The sequence below is a fragment of the Oncorhynchus keta genome, chromosome 20 (genome assembly GCF_023373465.1).
Source record: "Oncorhynchus keta strain PuntledgeMale-10-30-2019 chromosome 20, Oket_V2, whole genome shotgun sequence".
In the NCBI taxonomy this organism is placed as follows: domain Eukaryota; kingdom Metazoa; phylum Chordata; class Actinopteri; order Salmoniformes; family Salmonidae; genus Oncorhynchus; species Oncorhynchus keta.
Genome location: NC_068440.1, coordinates 35,793,455 through 35,813,844, shown reverse-complemented (window position 1 = coordinate 35,813,844; position 20,390 = coordinate 35,793,455). Strand labels below are relative to the sequence as shown.

General features: G+C 43.4%; 1 protein-coding gene across 1 annotated transcript; it reads left to right on the top strand.

Moving 5' to 3' along the window:
• Positions 1 to 973: 973 nt before the first annotated feature.
• On the top strand, positions 974 to 20,133 carry LOC118377639 (lysine-specific histone demethylase 2). The gene is given in 21 exon segments (XM_052472742.1): positions 974 to 1,167; positions 1,459 to 1,607; positions 1,909 to 2,030; positions 3,177 to 3,266; positions 3,378 to 3,489; positions 3,619 to 3,732; positions 3,916 to 3,954; positions 4,061 to 4,253; positions 4,754 to 4,938; positions 5,487 to 5,657; positions 5,739 to 5,813; positions 7,711 to 7,848; positions 8,099 to 8,270; positions 8,777 to 8,904; positions 10,612 to 10,743; positions 11,079 to 11,144; positions 11,146 to 11,271; positions 18,403 to 18,528; positions 18,769 to 18,891; positions 19,035 to 19,187; positions 19,646 to 20,133. Coding segments are annotated over 21 exon segments (2,514 nt in total). The 5' UTR covers positions 974 to 1,151; the 3' UTR covers positions 19,730 to 20,133.
• Positions 20,134 to 20,390: the final 257 nt, after the last annotated feature.

Below are 20,390 nucleotides of genomic sequence, written 5' to 3'. Positions count from 1 at the left end.
AAATAGATTGCCAGGTAAATATGCTTCTAATCTCTATTTGAATTAAAGAAGCTACTGTATGTCATGGGTGGGAGGATTCCGTCCTAGTTGCTCTGTGTGTGTGTGTGTGCGTGTGCGTGTGTGTGTGTGTGTGTGTGTACAGCGATGTGACTGTTGGCTGAGTCAGGAGATTCACGTTTGACATTCAGAACATGATGATGGCCTAGGACAATGAGGACCAGGCAACGACCCAAATTGCACCCTATTCCCTATATAGTGCCCTACTTTCCCTATATAGTGCCCTACTTTGGACCTGGGCCCATGGGGCTCTGGTCAAAAGTAGTGCACTATGTAGGGAATAGGTTGCCATTTGGGACTCAGGCCCATAGTGTCAAAATGAACGGAGCAGACATTCCTCAGACAGCCCATTATGGAGCAGTCCAGCCACTCAACTAGCAATAGAGCAGGAGAAGCTTGTCAACTGCACAGTAGGCAATGTGCACCCCACTATCTAGATGTGTGAACGTTAGTGTATAAACTAGTGATCCATCGTGTATGACATTACTGGGAGTGTGTAAGCTAAAATGTTGTATTATCATATCATTTTTACATGTACTTTTGATACTTAAGTCATTTACTCAAGTGTTTTTTTATAGGGTTACTTTTACTTTTACTTGGGTCATTTTCTATTAAGGTATCTTTACTTTTACTCAAGTATGACAACTGGGTACTTTTTCCACCACTGTGTACAACGCATGGTTTTCAGGTAGTTGCCATTAAAAACATTGCAAATACCTGGAAGAATTATAACTACTTTCAACGCATCTCACAAAAACACCTACTTATGTGGATGTGTTGGCATCGGAACGTAACTCAATGCGACCGACACACCGAAATACGTATGTATACGTTACTATGGTTACTATGGTTACCCCCCTACTACGGCAAGCAGAAGATACCAAACAGTAAAAACTCGAAACGCATACTTTCCCCGTTGTGACACACCGGAAGTAGGTTTTGGTGTCAGTTTAGCCACAGTTTCTATCTTTGGCTTCGCCTTCATTTCCTACTCAGAATAACAACAACAACAACAAAGACAGATTGATAACAAATTCAAATCGTCTCAAACAAAGGAATATACTCTGAATCGGAAAGATAGAGCACAGCCAGCTATGCTGACAGATGCAGGTTAGCGCGCTATTTCCATACTCTGACGGTATTGTCTGACAGCTCAGCTTTTGAGCTAACGCTAGCCAGCATAACAGCTAGCCAGCGTAACAGCTAGCCAGCGGCACATTTGCATATCCACATTGCTGTTAGTTTTGGGCAGCTGAGTATTGGTCGATGGGGCAGCACGTAAGCTTCATGTTGACAATCTATTATTACTTAATAATACATGAGAGATCATGTGTTATGACATGTTTTATCTAGGCTGTGACATGGTCACATTCAGCGATATGATATGTGGTCAATTTACAGATTATACAGTGAATGCTTCAGGTGCTCGGCGTGCCAAGAAGAGGACAGCAATGGAGTCATCATCTGGGGATGGTCAGTCGTCCCTTCGCTCCTCTGGTAGACAGGTCAACGTCAGAATGAAGCGCTGCAATAATCCTCCACCTGGACAGGTATATGTGCACCCTAATATTAGACAAAACAGACTTCATACAGTTGCTTTGGGACAAACCAGAGCTGGCAGATCAAGTATTGTACCTGAGCTAGGCACAATACTAGATATGTCGGCTCTGGCTAGTTTGGGACTGTGTGGTGTAGTGAGACCACCTTTTTATCAGTCATTCTCACTCACTTTACATATTGCCATCCAGTCAGCCCATTAATTAAGAGCCTCCTGCCTTTTACCAATCTCTCTGCTTTCAGTAATGAACATATTTTCCTTGATATTGAAGTCTGTCTGTCATTGGATTCCAGACTAAAAGAAAAGCCACTGACACAGAGGAAGAAGAGGACCAATCTGAGAAGAAGTACAGAAAGTGTGAAAAGGCTGGATGCTCGGCCACATACCCAGTGTGCTTTGCTAGTGCCTCTGAAAGGTATCATCAAATATTTTTTAAATAATTTAACCAACATAGACAACAGCCTGTTATTTCAAATGGGAACAAATTAGTCATAGTGGGCAGAACAAGCAAGGAGGTGGTTAGAGCCAAGCACCAGCTAGCGAGATCCTATTGGCGCTTTCTAGTCACATTTGCATATTTCCGTTATGGAACACCTACTCTGAAGTGCTCGTGTGCAATAACTCAATTTGCCTTTGCACTCCTTATAAACAATGCAGTTTTTTAAAGCTTCAAATCAAATCAAAGGGTAAAGTCTACAAAACTTAGTCCACTCTATTTATAACAGATTTTGGGAACTGAAAACTGTATTGAGATGTTTCATCGATGAGTAAATTATCAGAATGTCGGCCAAAATCCATCCACTGCTAGTCATTGGGCTTTCTCTCACTACCATATTTGGTATTGAGTGGAAACGCCAACCGGATAATTCACATTTATACATCTGGTGAAATATCTATCTCATTGTTCTATCTGGTATCATCTCCTGTTTTTACTTCACTGGTGGTTTCCAGAGAGAGTCATTGGCAGCTGTGTCCGAAATCTGTCTTGCCTACTACTTACTAAAACTACATACTGTGTACTAATTGTACTACGTACTATTTAGAATGTACTGTTTAGTACAAATTAATGCAGTAAGCAACTAATATCAACATACTAATCTATACTGAGGATGCGTCATCTGATGAGCTGTTGGGTTGATTCTCGCCGTTCTTTCATTTTGGTACAGCGCGTCGTCACCTTCTCTGATTATCAGCTGTTGTCAAACACACACACACGCGTCTGGAAAGACACATTTTGTTCCCCCCTCAATAAGTGTACAGTGAATTGTACTAGATGAAATGTGTAGGATATCCTGTTTATTTAAAGCATAGTAAGTTTTAGAAATGTCGTATACGTTCTATTTTCGTATGCCTACTATTTAGAACGCAAGTATGGGAGTTCTGCCACTGTCTTACATCAAATAGTGTGACGGTTCTTGCCCTGCACTGATCAGTTGAGGTACAAGTGTCCCGTATGAGTGATGCCACCTGTTGGAACACAATGGAGAGAAAGTATGACATCACATTCAGTGTGTTGAGTACTCGCTGACAGGTTTCTGACTGCTCTCCGTCTTTCTTTCAGGTGCGCCAAAAACGGCTACACTTCTCGGTGGTACCATTTGTCCTGTGGGGAGCACTTTTGCAATGAGTGTTTTGATCACTACTATAGAAGGTTAACAGTCTAATTAAAAAATAACGTTGTCATTTTGTTAAACATGTCATCATAGACACCTGTTCTCTGTTGATCTGAATGTAATGACTATATATTTCCTTGGTTTATCAGTCACAAAGATGGCTATGAAACATATGCATCCTGGAAGAGGGTTTGGACTGGCAATGGGAAGAGTGAGCCCAGTCTGAAAGCTTTCATGGCAGATCAACAGCTTCCATACTGGGTGAGAGCAACACAGCTGCCTTTCAACCCCAAAATGGCCAGCTAACTGGCATAGTATTCAGGTCAATGCAGCCACTCTCCATCAAGTGAGTAATTCAAACACATTCACTCCATTGTGATTGGTTTCCAGGTCCAATGCACTAAGCCAGACTGTGGGAAATGGCGTCAGCTAACCAAGGAGATCCAGCTCACTGCCTCACTAGCAGCCACGTATCGCTGTGGCATGAAGGTCAACAATGTCAAGGTAAACAGGAAGTAGCAGGAGGAAGAGACGACAAGATAATCAACAATAACTTGATCGACATTTCATGATAGTGCCATAATATCACGTGTTTACATCTACAGAGGAAGAGCCAACAACATAATCAACAATAACTTGATTGACATTTCATGATAGTGCCATAATATCACGTGTTTACATCTACAGACCGAAGGGCCAGACCAGTGCTCTCTGCCAGAAGATTTGGTGAGTGACTGTCTTTAAAAATGACCTTCTGTGTTCCTTCATTTTCAGTCAACAATTTAAAGTATCACTGCAGCCTTGTCCTTATTCGGAACCTTGTGTTCCACAGAGAGTGGCGGAGGTGATCGACAGCTGGTGGCATTCCATGCTGATCCTGCCCCCGTTATTTAAGGACAGCCCGGCCAACCCTTTCCTCACAGCCTACTATCCCGACTGTGTGGGCATGAGCCCCTCAGGATCCACCAGCAACCACTCTCATGCTGAGTTGAGGGCAGAGCACTGCAGAGCCATCCCACCACAGAGTAAGTCCATCGTGGGTGGGAGAGAATCCACATCTCAACTCTGTTATCTACTTCACAGAGAAGGGAGTGCGACCCAGAGCTAAGGAACCAGTAAATCGGCAAGTAGTTAATATCCATAATAAAATGGGTGGTTCGATTCCGGAATGCTGATTGGCTGACAGCCGTGGTACATCAGACCGTATAGCACCAGGTTTGATAAAACATGTATTTGTACTGACCTAATTACATTGGTAACCAGTTTATAATAGCAATAAGGCACCCCAGGGGTTTGTGGTATATGGCCAATATACCATGGCTTAGGGGTGTGTCCAGGCACTCCGTGATGCGTTGTGTCTAGAACAGCCTTGAGCTGTTGTGTAATTGACCATTCCCACACCCCCTTCATGCCTTATTGCTTAAGTCTAGGCTACTTTTCTTTCTATTATCTTAGATAGTCTGTTGAAACACCAGTCACTCGTGGTCAGTAAATGCATGTTCTCTAACTCATACTTTGTGTTCAGTTCCAGGGCTGTGTCCATACTTCCAGCCCTTTTACCAACCCAACGAGTGTGGGAAGGCCTTGTGTGTGCGACCGGACATGATGGAGCTGGATGAGCTCTACGAGTTTCCAGAGTTTTCCCGTGACCCCACCATGTACCTGGCCCTGCGTAACCTTATCCTGGCCTCCTGGCACAGAGGCTGTAAGGTAGCCAGACAGATAATTCCTACACTGTTTAAATTAGATGCTTTTTGGAAGCGTCATAGTAGTAGTAATAATAATAATATATATATATTTTTTAGTTACAAACAAGAATCTCAAAGTTGCTTTGAAAACAAAAAGAAATGTAGAGATCTGTCAGTTCATGAATTGATGGTCTTTCACAGCTTCAGAGGCAGTTTGAAAAGACAGTCAGTAGCTTGAGCGGAGGGAGCGTCGATGATAGACAGGCAGGGAGAAACGTCAGTCAGATACTGGTAGACAAGCCTAGAGCTCTACATCAGACACGCCGTCTCCTCTTCCTCTGTAGGTAGGCTGGATCATCCACTAGCATCCACCTGGTTTGTGTGGAGTACCTTTCTCTTTCCACATGTTATTTCACATAACCCAGCCATCTAGTCACATACCTATTTTTGACGAGAGACTAATAGAATAGTGAGGAAAAACAATGGAGTTAGTTTAATTTATTTTCTATCAATTAAACACAACAGGGCCTGGTGGTAATGATTAAACACGTCCCTTCCTCTCATGTCTAGGAGGTGCTGACACCCCAGAACTGTGCTCCCCACATCATTGTGAGAGGTCTGGTACGTGTGCGTTGTGTACAGGAAATGGACAGGGTGCTTCTCTTCATGACCAGGAAGGGTCTGATCAACACTGGGGTTCTATCAGTCAAACAGCCCCTGCTTCCCGAGCGCTACCACAACGTGAGTGTGTCTAATTTTCTACCATCAACTTTGTCCAGTTATGTTCTGCAGCTCATACAGAGTTTTTGTTGGTCTTTGCAGAAGAACGTGATTGTGATTGGAGCCGGGGCGTCGGGGCTGGCTGCTGCGCGGCAACTGCAAAACTTTGGCATGCAGGTATTATTTTAAGATTTAAAATGTACAACTACTTCAAGTGTTTATTTTTGTTTTTGATGTTTTGACCATACCCAGTTAGCACATAACGTTCTGAGAACCTTATGTTTCTTAGAGCTTGGTGAGAGCGTGGTTGTCCTATGGTCATTCCCAGAACTTCCTACAATGTTCTGGGAATGGTGCAGGATACCCAGCAAGCACGTAACATTCTGAGAACCATATGTTCCTAACAGGCTGACTACACCTCTCGCATCGCAAAATATATTTAGGAATCTATGTTATTCAATTATTGCACCCACACTGCTCGCGCGAGCCAACGAGCGTCTGCGTTGCCAAGGGCTAAAATAGAAATCAGTTCTATTTCTGACGCAGATCGCGCTGCAAGTCCCGTCTCTCCCATCTCCTCATTGGTTTATTAAAGCAGGTACCCATGTGCCATCTCCTCATTGGTTATACCCACGTGGGTGACTGAAAGATGAACGAGGTCAGTGGCAGTAATGCACCTAATTTATGAAAGTTGACAATCGCAATATAAAGTCAAGAGAAGAAAAAGCCTGGAAGGAAGAGAGGTGACTAGAACCGATTTGGTTGACCGTTTTATGTGTGGATTAATTGGCGGAGTAGAGGACCACGTGCATTTCAGGTAAAATAACAACTCAATGTTTCTATCCCAGGACAAATTAGCTAGCAAGTGCAAGCTAAATTGCCATACATGTTTAATGCTTTTCGACCTGTCCCCAAATTAATATAATTGGTTCAGAGTTTGTTTTGATATTTTAACCTGCGTGTTGTGATCGCGTTTCGTGTGGGGGGACAAAATACATTTATGAACGATGGCGCACGTGCGCAGCCTGTTTGGGTTCCATGTTAGGTGGGAATTTCAGTACTTCAACATAACGTTTCCTCATGATTCTATTTAAAATTAATTTCTCAAATTGTTCAGAGAACGTTAAGAAACAATGTTCTGCTGTGGGAATTTCAGTACTTCAGCATAACGTTTTCTACAGGTTTCCTCATGGTCCTATTTAAAGTAATTTTCTCAGAAAACTTTCCATAAAAACTACAAGATCACATTAGTAACGTTCAAAGAACGTTCTGAGAACGTAAATTAAAAAATATATACATTCTGTTCTCAGCCTCAACAAAATCTTCTGTCTTAAGTGTGTTCAGGTGTGTTGGCCGAGTCCACTAATTGGCCACACCTGATCTTAATGAGTGCTTGTTTCCTGACTAGATTAAAATTAACAGCTTTGTACGAGTTTAAAAAAACATGGTATGCTAGCTCCATCCTGGTGGCACAGAGGACTAATTCCATGGATAGACAACAGAAGATCATACATTTGAATCTCACTCACTTTTTGTTTGTTGCATGATTAATGCCTAAGCAAATTAATTTCCATGTGTCCTATCTGCTTGGAGTTCAAAAAGTGAACCCAAACTAAGCTAGCAGTGTTGTTCGCAGTCTTATTGAGTATGTTCTCAGAACGTTATTTAATTACCTTCAAATAACCTATCATTGTTGTTCTCAGAACCTCCCTGAAACCTCTAAAAATGTATGTTCCCAGAACAGGTGATATTTGTACTTACATTCTCAGAACATTAAAAAAAAAAAATCAGTTTTAACCGTCAGGAAACGTATGAGTTCATTCCCAGAACCTATGGAAATCAATAACATACGTTTCCACAACTTCTAAGGAAACAAATGTGCTAGCTGGGTGTCCTAATTTTAGGTTAATTCAGATATGGAACCTACTCCTATAATAACCCATAAGATGTTCTTGGTCTGAAATGAGGTATACATAATATTGTTCACAACGTATTGAATGAATAACTGCTGATGAGTTCTGTGGCTGTGCCTTCTTCATGAACTTTAACCTCCAAGTGTTTGATCCAATCACAGGTGGTGATGCTCGAGGCGAGTGAGCGGATTGGAGGGCGGGTGTGGGACGATACATCGCTGGGCGGCGTCACTGTGGGTCGGGGGGCTCAGATTGTGAACGGCTGTGTGAACAACCCAATTGCACTGATGAGTGAGCAGGTGAGAGATTCTTTGTAACAACCCTGACACACTACTGGCACTCAGTCGTTCACTCACAAACCGTACCTTGAAAACAGGATTTTTCAATGTCAACATTTCTAATCATTCACCCAAAGTTCAACCAAATAACGTTGTATTTTTTATGCTGCTGCCGAATTTAATTTAGTATTGTGTAACTGCTAATAGACGCCTCAGAAGTCTTTCGGGTCCTACAAGTATTCACATACTCAGTTGCTTCTCTTGTATGTAGCTCAGCATTAAAATGCACAAGCTGGGGGAGAGGTGTGACCTGTTCCAGGAGGGAGGGAGTGCCACAGACCCGGCCATCGATAAGCGCATGGACTTCCACTTTAACGCCATCCTGGATGTGGTGTCAGAATGGAGGAAAGACAAGTCTCAGAACCAGGACACTCCTCTGGGAGGTACAGCACATTTGTGGTCACTCCTAGGGTTGCGAAATCTGGTAACTTTCCCCAAAATTCCAAGGTTTTACAGAAATAGCGGTAAAGCCTGGTGTATATACTACAGAGCTGTAAAAATTTGCAGTACAAATGCATACTAGTAGTAGTCATGGCTCCTGATCCAGAGTCTACATGTCTTGAGTGATGTTTCACTGGCTTCTTTTCTGGCGAGCTCTCATTGGCTGTTGCTCATCACTGTTCTCAAAACGTGTCGTTGCACATCTCACACTACAAGAGCATTGCAGATTTTGGGTTAGAATATGGGGTAAAATCGTGTAGCATAAACCTGGCTTTTAGAGTAATAACAGAATTTATATTTATTTACTCCTGATTCCAGAAATATTCCAACCAGGATTTCTGGAAGACTTGGGAATTTTGGGACATCGTAATGTTTTGCTTATATATGAAGTAGTGATAGACATTTGGTCAGTTTCTAGTTTCTATCATTTTACAATTTTGACTTCCAGAGAAAATCCAGGAGGTGTACAAGACATTCCTTCAGGAGTCTGGGGTCCAGTTCAGCCAGCTGGAGGAGAAAGTGCTTCAGTTCCATCTCAGCAACCTGGAATATGCCTGTGGAAGCACACTGGACCAGGTCTGAGGATGAGATCATTCCTACCCTGTCTCTTGTGACAGTCCATGAAGTGACCGTAGGAGAGTTATGACAACATAGTCGGGGGTTAAAGTTCTCCGTTACAGCAACGGATTTCCATCATATGGATCCTGGAGAAGTCGTTTTTTTTTTCTTATTTTCCCCGATCAGTGAAGATGCTCAATAAAATCTGGTTTGGAGATGACATAGAACAGATATGCTTGTCTCTATTAGGCTATGAAATATATTCCCAAATAAATGTATTCTCAAGTATTTTATTTTCTGTTACACTGTTTGTATTCAAGTGACATGCATGATTGTGGATGACACTCCGATGTTCAGACGAAGGGAATTAAATAGTCTGTCATGCACACCACAGCAGCGCTCCACTCCGACAGCGGCGTCTAGTCTACTGTAGCTGCTTGTAAAGTCATTCAAAGACTATGCTACAATTTTTCTTTTGCCATTTTAATGTTATTAAAACAAAATCAGACAACCCCATAGTAGAATATTTGACCTATTTACCAAGTCGGCTTGTTGTGTTTTATAAATATTCCTCTCGAGGCTCATTGAAGTTACAAGAGCCAATGAGGTCTTGGGAAAACACTTTTGACCTTTGCTAAAAGAAGAGTGGGATCCCAGTTTTCCATTGCTACCACGTTTATTTCTATACTCCTTCAATTGCGCGTGGCGTAGTTTTAAAATAGTTTTTATTTATTTGACCTTTATTTAACCAGGCAAGTCAGTTAAGAACATATTCTTATTTTCAATGACAGCCTAGGAACAGTGGGTTAACTGCCTGTTCAGGGGCAGAACGACAGATTTGTACCTTGTCAGCTCGGGGGTTTGAACTTGCAACCTTCAGGTTACTAGTCCAATGCTCTGACCACTAGGCTACCCTGCAGTCTTACAACCAGAGTTTCAAGAATGGTTCAGGTGTAACTGTACAACAGAGCTCTTAAAATGGTCAATATTTTCTTCGAAGGGCAATGACATACTCTGTAATAGAAAAAAGTGAAGTGAATACTAATTAATAAGGATATATTTATAATAAATTAATAATAACAATCAGGATGTGGTGTTCTATGGGGTAAATGCAGATGGACCAACCCCATGCTTCAGCCTATGTATAATTTATAGCCACTATGCTATCAGTTGGGCTACAGGTGCTAATGCTTATTCCTGATAGCATACCTGATAATATAGACCATGCATAGGCTATATGAATGATCCAATATGTTCAAATAATTTTAATATCATTTTTACCAATAGTTATTGGGCCCATTTTTGGAAGTGGAAATTATATTTTAGATGGTGTCAGTGTCATTTTATTTTCATGTTTTTTTTTTTTTTAAGTCACCAGAACTGAGCTTCTCAGTCCTTGTGAAAAAACATTATCCCGTTGAGGACCCCGGACCCCCTAAGCAAGGATACATGTACAAAATTATTATCTTTCCTGAAAGCATGGTGGTTATGACGTTCTTACATGAAAGTGGAGGTTAACATGTCCCCAGACAATCCATCTGAGATCGTCTTAAGTTTCAGTCATGGGATATTTTGTTGTTGCTTTAACCCCTGAATTTAGTGTGTGTGTGTGTGTGTGTGTGTGTGTGTGTGTGTGTGTGTGTGTGTGTGTGTGTGTGTGTGTGTGTGTGTGTGTGTGTGTGTGTGTGTGTGTGTGTGTGTGTGTGTGTGTGTGTGTGTTCACAGGTGTCGGCTCGATCCTGGGACCACAATGAGTTCTTCGCTCAGTTCTCAGGAGACCATACACTGCTGACAGAGGGCTATTCGTCTGTGCTTAATAAACTGGCCGAGGGCCTCGACATCCGCATCAAGAGCCCGGTGAGCCATCAGATACTATGTCCCAATTATCTCTCCTTCCTCGCAAAGTGTGTACTTGTCTACTTCCCTTCACTGATTTGAAAGGAAATGACTGGTATGAGAAATATGCTGGAAACTCCTACTAGCCAATGCCTTAAGCAATTCAATGCTTTTTAGATGTGTGAACAAGTGCACACTTAGGGTGCGTCCCAATAATATCTCCTTTCGTTGCCCATTCTCCTCTCATCTTGGTTGTAGTATATAGTTAGATACAAGTGAGAGGTTTCTCAAATTTGTTTTGTACTCAAGCATTTCGAGCAATGCCTCACAATCACAGTACACTTGTTTCATTGTAGGTTCAAGCTATCGATTACTCAGGGATATAGTCAAAGTTACCTCATCCAATGGCATTTATTTGGTCTTTTTTTTAAGGTTCTGGTGACAATCCCATTGACTTTACTCCAGAAGAATATCATTCAATTCAACCCTCCTCTTCCTGAGAGAAAGCTGAAAGCTATCCACAGTCTTGGAGCAGGTCTCATTGAAAAGGTAAGGGTTTAGAGCTGCGACACAGTCTGGATGATGTAAATGAAACTGGTTCACCCTGTCACCAGAAACTGTCTTGATAATCTGGAGGCGAAAGAAACGCACACCTGTTTATTAGAGGTTCTGGCTAGTGGAGTAGAACACCTGTTTATTAGAGGTTCTGGCTAGTGGAGTAGAACACCTGTTTATTAGAGGTTCTGGCTAGCGGAGTAGAACACCTGTTTATTAGAGGTGCTGGCACCTGTTTAGAGGTGGCTAGAGTAGAACACCTGTTTATTAGAGTGGAGGTGCTGGCTAGTGGAGTAGAACACCTGTTTATTAGAGGTTCTGGCTAGTGGAGTAGAACACCTGTTTATTAGAGGTGCTGGCTAGTGGAGTAGAACACCTGTTTATTAGAGGTTCTGGCTAGTGGAGTAGAACACCTGTTTATTAGAGGTGCTGGCTAGTGGAGTAGAACACCTGTTTATTAGAGGTGCTGGTGCTGGCTAGCACCTGTTTATTAGAGGTTCTGGCTAGTGGAGTAGAACACCTGTTTATTAGAGGTGCTGGCTAGTAGAACACCTGTTTATTAGAGGTTCTGGCTAGCGGAGTAGAACACCTGTTTATTAGAGGTTCTGGCTAGTGGAGTAGAACACCTGTTTATTAGAGGTTCTGGCTAGTGGAGTAGAACACCTGTTTATTAGAGGTGCTGGCTAGTGGAGTAGAACACCTGTTTATTAGAGGTTCTGGCTAGTGGAGTAGAACACCTGTTTATTAGAGGTTCTGGCTAGTGGAGTAGAACACCTGTTTATTAGAGGTGCTGGCTAGTGGAGTAGAACACCTGTTTATTAGAGGTTCTGGCTAGTGGAGTAGAACACCTGTTTATTAGAGGTGCTGGCTAGCGGAGTAGAACACCTGTTTATTAGAGGTGCTGGGAGTAGAACACCTGTTTATTAGAGGAGTAGAACACCTGTTTATTGGCTAGAGAACACCTGTGCTGGCTAGTGGAGTAGAACACCTGTTTATTAGAGGTGCTGGCTAGCGGAGTAGAACACCTGTTTATTAGAGGTGCTGGCTAGCGGAGTAGAACACCTGTTTATTAGAGGTGCTGGCTAGTGGAGTAGAACACCTGTTTATTAGAGGTGCTGGCTAGCGGAGTAGAACACCTGTTTATTAGAGGTGCTGGCTAGCGGAGTAGAACACCTGTTTATTAGAGGTGCTGGCTAGTGGAGTAGAACACCTGTTTATTAGAGGTGCTGGCTAGTGAACACCTGTTTAGTAGAACACCTGTTTATTAGAGGTGCTGGCTAGTAGAACACCTGTTTAGTAGAACACCTGTTTATTAGAGGTGCTGGCTAGTGTTTATTAGAGGTGCTGGCTAGAACACCTGTTTATTAGAGGTGCTGGCTAGTAGAACACCTGTTTATTAGAGGTGCTGGCTAGAAACACCTGTTTATTAGAGGTGCTGGCTGTTTATTAGAGGTGCTGGCTAGTAGAAACACCTGTTTATTAGAGGTGCTGGCTAGTGGAGTAGAACACCTGTTTATTGGCTAGAGGTTTAGGAGAGGTGCTGGCTAGTGGAGTAGAACACCTGTTTATTAGAGGTGCTGGCTGGCTAGTGAGTAGAACACCTGTTTATTAGAGGTGCTGGCTGGGAGTAGAACACCTGTTTATTAGAGATGCTGGCTAGTAGAACACCTGTTTATTAGAGGTGGCTGGCTAGTGGCTAGTAGAACACCTGTTTATTAGAGGTGCTGGCTAGTGGAGTAGTTTATTAGAGGTGCTGGCACCTGTTTATTAGAGGTGCTGGCTGTTTATTAGAGGTGCTGGCTAGTAGAACACCTGTTTATTAGAGGCTGGCTGGGAGTAGAACACCTGTTTATTAGAGGTGCTGGCTAGTGGAGTAGAACACCTGTTTATTAGAGGTGCTGGCTAGTGGAGTAGAACACCTGTTTATTAGAGGTGCTGGCTAGTGGAGTAGAACACCTGTTTATTAGAGGTGCTGGCTAGTGGAGTAGAACACCTGTTTATTAGAGGTGCTGGCTAGTGGAGTAGAACACCTGTTTATTAGAGGTGCTGGCTAGTGGAGTAGAACACCTGTTTATTAGAGGTGCTGGCTAGTGGAGTAGAACACCTGTTTATTAGAGGTGCTGGCTAGTGGAGTAGAACACCTGTTTATTAGAGGTGCTGGCTAGCGGAGTAGAACACCTGTTTATTAGAGGTGGCTGGCTAGTGGAGTAGAACACCTGAGGTTTGGCTATTAGAACACCTGTTTATTAGGTTCTGGCTAGTGGAGTAGAACACCTGTTTATTAGAGGTGCTGGCACCTGTTTATTAGAGGTGCTGGCTAGTGGAGTAGAACACCTGTTTATTAGAGGTGCTGGCTAGTGGAGTAGAACACCTGTTTATTAGAGGTGCTGGCTGGCACCTGTTTAGAGGTGCTGGCTAGTAGAACACCTGTTTATTAGAGGTGCTGGCTAGTGGAGTAGAACACCTGTTTATTAGAGGTGCTGGCTAGTGGAGTAGAACACCTGTTTATTAGAGGTGCTGGCTAGTAGAACACCTGTTTATTAGAGGTGCTGGCTAGTGGAGTAGAACACCTGTTTATTAGAGGTGCTGGCTAGAACACCTGTTTATTAGAGGCTGGCTAGCGGAGTAGAACACCTGTTTATTAGAGGTGGCTAGTGGAGTAGAACACCTGTTTATTAGAGGTGCTGGCTAGAACACCTGTTTATTAGAGGTGCTGGCTAGTGGAGTAGAACACCTGTTTATTAGAGGTGCTGGCTAGTGGAGTAGAACACCTGTTTATTAGAGGTTCTGGCTAGTGGAGTAGAACACCTGTTTATTAGAGGTTCTGGCTAGTGGAGTAGAACACCTGTTTATTAGAGGTGCTGGCTAGTGGAGTAGAACACCTGTTTATTAGAGGTGCTGGCTAGTGGAGTAGAACACCTGTTTATTAGAGGTGCTGGCTAGTGGAGTAGAACACCTGTTTATTAGAGGTTCTGGCTAGTGGAGTAGAACACCTGTTTATTAGAGGTGCTGGCTAGTGGAGTAGAACACCTGTTTATTAGAGGTGCTGGCTAGCACCTGTTTATTAGAGGTGCTGGCTAGTGGAGTAGAACACCTGTTTATTAGAGGTGCTGGCTAGCGGAGTAGAACACCTGTTTATTAGAGGTGCTGGCTAGCGGAGTAGAACACCTGTTTATTAGAGGTGCTGGCTAGTGGAGTAGAACACCTGTTTATTAGAGGTGCTGGCTAGCGGAGTAGAACACCTGTTTATTAGAGGTGCTGGCTAGTGGAGTAGAACACCTGTTTATTAGAGGTGCTGGCTAGTGGAGTAGAACACCTGTTTATTAGAGGTGCTGGCTAGAACACCTGTTTATTAGAGGTAGAGAACACCTGTTTATTAGAGGTGCTGGCTAGCGGAGTAGAACACCTGTTTATTAGAGGTGCTGGCTAGCGGAGTAGAACACCTGTTTATTAGAGGTGCTGGCTAGTGGAGTAGAACACCTGTTTATTAGAGGTAGAACACCTGTTTATTAGAGGTGCTGGCTAGTGGAGTAGAACACCTGTTTATTAGAGGTGCTGGCTAGTGGTTTATTAGAGGTAGAACACCTGTTTATTAGAGGTGCTGGCTAGTGGAACACCTGTTTAGAACACCTGTTTATTAGAGGTGCTGGCTAGTGGAGTAGAACACCTGTTTATTAGAGGTGCTGGCTAGTGGCACCTGTTTATTAGAGGTGCTGGCTAGTGGAGAGAACACCTGTTTATTAGAGGTGCTGGCTAGTGGAGTAGAACACCTGTTTATTAGAGGTGCTGGCTAGTGGAGTAGAACACCTGTTTATTAGAGGTGCTGGCTAGTGGAGTAGAACACCTGTTTATTAGAGGTGCTGGCTAGTGGAGTAGAACACCTGTTTAGGAGAGGTGCTGGCTAGTGGAGTAGAACACCTGTTTATTAGAGGTGCTGGCTAGTGGAGTAGAACACCTGTTTATTAGAGGTGCTGGCTAGTGGAGTAGAACACCTGTTTATTAGAGGTGCTGGCTAGTGGAGTAGAACACCTGTTTATTAGAGGTGCTGGCTAGTGGAGTAGAACACCTGTTTATTAGAGGTGCTGGCTAGTGGAGTAGAACACCTGTTTATTAGAGGTGCTGGCTAGTGGAGTAGAACACCTGTTTATTAGAGGTGCTGGCTAGCGGAGTAGAACACCTGTTTATTAGAGGTGCTGGCTAGTGGAGTAGAACACCTGTTTATTAGAGGTGCTGGCTAGTGGAGTAGAACACCTGTTTATTAGAGGTGCTGGCTAGTGTTTATTAGAGGTGCTGGCTGTTTAGAGAGCTAGTGGAGTAGAACACCTGTTTATTAGAGGTGCTGGCTAGTGGAGTAGAACACCTGTTTATTAGAGGTGCTGGCTAGTGGAGTAGAACACCTGTTTATTAGAGGTGCTGGCTAGTGGAGTGTTTATTAGAACACCTGTTTATTAGATTAGGGTGCTGGCTAGTGAACACCTGTTTATTAGAGGTGCTGGCTAGTGGAGTAGAACACCTGTTTATTAGAGGTGCTGGCTAGTGGAGTAGAACACCTGTTTATTAGAGGTGCTGGCTAGTGGAGTGTTTAGAACACCTGTTTATTAGAGGTGCTGGCTAGTGGAGTAGAACACCTGTTTATTAGAGGTGCTGGCTAGTGGAGTAGAACACCTGTTTAGAGGTGCTGGCTAGGGAGTAGAACACCTGTTTATTAGAGGTGCTGGCTAGTGGAGTAGAACACCTGTTTATTAGAGGTGCTGGCTAGTGGAGTAGAACACCTGTTTATTAGAGGTGCTGGCTAGTGGAGTAGAACACCTGTTTATTAGAGGTGCTGGCTAGTGGAGTAGAACACCTGTTTATTAGAGGTGCTGGCTAGTGGTTTATTAGAGTAGAACACCTGTTTATTAGAGGTGCTGGCTAGTGGAGTAGAACACCTGTTTATTAGAGGTGGCTGCTGGCTAGTGGAGTAGAACACCTGTTTAGAGGTTAGAGAACACCTGTGCTGGCTAGCGGAGTAGAACACCTGTTTATTAGAGGTGCTGGCTAGTGGAGTAGAACACCTGTTTTTTATTAGAGGTGCTGGCTGGCTAGAGTAGAACACCTGTTTATTAGAGGTGCTGGCTAGGGAGTAGAACACCTGTTTATTAGAGGTGGGCTAGTGGAGTAGAACACCTGTTTATTAGAGGTGCTGGCTAGTGGAGTAGAACACCTGTTTATTAGAGGTGCTGGCTAGTGGAGTAGAACACCTGTTTATTAGAGGTGCTGGCTAGTGGAGAAACACCTGTTTATTAGAGGTGGCTGGAACACCTGTTTATTAGAGATGCTGGCTAGTGAGTAGAACACCTGTTTATTAGAGGTGCTGGCTAGCGGAGTAGAACACCTGTTTATTAGAGGTGCTGGCTAGTGGAGTAGAACACCTGTTTATTAGAGGTGCTGGCTAGGGAGTAGAACACCTGTTTATTAGAGTGCTGGCTAGAGAACACCTGTTTATTAGAGGTGCTGGCTAGTGGAGTAGAACACCTGTTTATTAGAGGTGCTGGCTAGTGGAGTAGAACACCTGTTTATTAGAGGTGCTGGCTAGTGGAGAACACCTGTTTATTAGAGGTGCTGGCTAGTGGAGTAGAACACCTTTATTAGTTTATTAGAACACCTGTTTATTAGCTGGCTAGCACCTGTTTATTAGAGGTAGAACACCTGTTTATTAGAGGTGCTGGCTAGCGGAGAACACCTGTTTATTAGAGGTGCTGGCTAGTGGAGTAGAACACCTGTTTATTAGAGGTGCTGGCTAGCGGAGTAGAACACCTGTTTATTAGAGGTTCTGGCTAGTGGAGGTGCTGGCTAGTGGAGTAGAACACCTGTTTATTAGAGGTGCTGGCTAGTGGAGTAGAACACCTGTTTATTAGAGGTGCTGGCTAGTGGAGTAGAACACCTGTTTATTAGAGGTTCTGGCTAGTGGAGTAGAACACCTGTTTATTAGAGGTTCTGGCTAGTGGAGTAGAACACCTGTTTATTAGAGGTCTGGCTAGTGGAGTAGAACACCTGTTTATTAGAGGTGCTGGCTAGAGAACACCTGTTTATTAGAGGTGCTGGCTAGCGGAGTAGAACACCTGTTTATTAGAGGTGCTGGCTAGTGGAGTAGAACACCTGTTTATTAGAGGTGCTGGCTAGTGGAGTAGAACACCTGTTTATTAGAGGTGCTGGCTAGTGGAGAGAACACCTGTTTAGAACACCTGTTTATTAGAGGTGCTGGCTAGTGAACACCTGTTTAGTAGAACACCTGTTTATTAGAGGTGCTGGCTAGTGGAGTAGAACACCTGTTTATTAGAGGTGCTGGCTAGAACACCTGTTTATTAGAGGTGCTGGCGGAGTAGAACACCTGTTTAGAGGTGCTGGCTAGGAGTAGAACACCTGTTTATTAGAGGTGCTGGCTAGTGGAGTAGAACACCTGTTTATTAGAGGTGCTGGCTAGCTGGCTAGTAGAACACCTGTTTATTAGAGGTGCTGGCTAGAACACCTGTTTATTAGAGGTGCTGGCTAGCGGAGTAGAACACCTGTTTATTAGAGGGCTGCTGGCACCTGTTTATTAGAGGTGCTGGCTAGGAGTAGAACACCTGTTTATTAGAGGTGCTGGCTAGTGGAGTAGAACACCTGTTTATTAGAGGTGCTGGCTAGCGGAGTAGAACACCTGTTTATTAGAGGTGCTGGCTAGTGGAGTAGAACACCTGTTTATTAGAGGTGCTGGCTAGGGAGTAGAACACCTGTTTATTAGAGGTGCTGGCTAGCTGCTGGCTAGCGGAGTAGAACACCTGTTTATTAGAGGTGCTGGCTAGCGGAGTAGAACACCTGTTTATTAGAGGTGCTGGCTAGCGGAGTAGAACACCTGTTTATTAGAGGTGCTGGCTAGCGGAGTAGAACACCTGTTTATTAGAGGTGCTGGCTAGCGGAGTAGAACACCTGTTTATTAGAGGTGCTGGCTAGCGGAGTAGAACACCTGTTTATTAGAGGTGCTGGCTAGCGGAGTAGAACACTCTCGGAGGTCAGATGCAATAATTGAATAACCTAATTAACCAACGTTTCGACAGACAAGTTGTCTTCATCAGAAACTGTCTTAACACACATTCCTTCTCTCAGGTTGCTCTGCAGTTCCCGTTTCGCTTCTGGGACGGAAAGATCCAAGGAGCAGATTACTTTGGCCACATTCCACCCAGTCCTGACAAGAGAGGGATGTTTGGTGTGTTCTATGACATGGATCCACAGGTGAGATACCACCAATCATCTTTGTACTCTAGCTATACTTACTATGTAAAAATCTGTTATTTCAAAGGAGAGAAATGCTGTTATGTAGACATTAGAGACAGCTGAGGTAATTGCAGCATGTTCATTGAAGTGAACCTGTTCAATTGTGGATAGGAATGTATGCTGAATATGTAAAAAATAAAAAATAAAAAAAATGTTTCCTACCAGAGAAAAAGATGTGTTCCTGTCTTGGCCCTGCAGGGAAAACGGAGTGTCCTGATGTCCGTAATCAGTGGTGAAGCTGTACCTTCTATCAGGGACATGGAGGACAAAGATGTCGCTGATCAGTGCATGAAGGTGCTGCGTGAACTCTTCAAAGAGCAGGTATTAGAACAACTGTCTACTTTGAAGAGAAAACCACACATTACATTAGGACTACTACAACTGACATTTTTAAGGTATACAAAATAAATGCCCAATAAATAAATAATGTTGTACCTGTATCTTTACGTATTTTTCCATTGTAGGAGGTCCCCGATCCGGTGAATTACTTTGTGACTCGGTGGAGCAGAGACATGTGGTCTCAGATGTCATACAGCTTCGTGAAGACAGGGGGCAGCGGGGAGGCCTATGACATCATTGCTGAAGATGTGCAAGGAAAGGTGTTCTTTGCTGGGGAGGTAAGACCTGACCCCTTTTATCACCGTACACCAGTGTAGGCTGCTGAGGGGAGGACGGCTCATAGTAATGGACGGAACAGAGCAAATGGAATGGCATCAAACACATGGAAACCATGGAAACCATGGAAACCATGTGTGTTTGGTGTGTTTGATACCATTCCACTTATTCCACTCCAGCCATTACCACGAGCCTGTCCTCCCCAATTAAGGTGCCACCAGCCTCCTGTATCTTATACCAATGTATTACTACAGGCCTTCACTTGAAAGAGAACATCCCATGAGAAGCATCTCAGAGTAGGACTGCTGATTTAGGACCCGTTTTGCCTTTTAGATCACAAGGAATCAGATGACATGCACAGAGGAGACCTGATCCTAGATCAGTACTCCTACTCTGAGACGCTTGATAGATACGGCGCCTGATTTAACATTTTGTTTTTCTCCTGTCTTTCTATCTTCAGGCGACCAACAGGCACTTTCCTCAGACGGTAACAGGAGCCTATTTGAGTGGCGTCCGAGAAGCAAGTAAAATAGCTGCCTTGTAACCCCTTCCCTTTGAGCAGGCACACGATACCAGCATAAAGACATCGACGTTGTACAGCGCAAAGCATTCGTTCCCCAAGTTGCTCCTCTTTGAGTGGTGTCTTCTTCTTGTGTGTACAGTACCTCGTGTGAGCAGAGATGGCTATAATGCTGTTTGAAATGTTATGGTTATAGTTTTTCTGTTTCTTATGAGTGAAATATGATGCATCTTGTTGGTTTAGTTGGAGATCACTATAATTCAGGATCAGCTGCACACGTATGCTCCTAAACAATTCATTTTGATGTACAAATGGTTAAACGGTATTTGCATTCTATATGGATCTTCGCCATTTGTTTGTCAATATCACACATCATTAATGGCTTTTAAAAAATAATAAAAATATATGTTTTATAGTCAGATACACCAGCTAGGTGCAGTGAAATGTGTTGTTTTACAGGATCAGCCATAGTAGGACGTCGCCGGAGCAAATTAGGATTAAGTGCCTTGCTCAAGGGCACATCGACAGATTTTTCACCATGTCAACTTGGGTATTCGAAACAGCAGCCTTTCGGTTACTGGCCCAACGCTCTAACCGCTAGGCTACCTGCTGCCCTTTCAATGTTCCAATGTGTGTGTGTAGGGATAATGAGCAATGTGTGTGTGTGGGGATAATGAGCAATGTG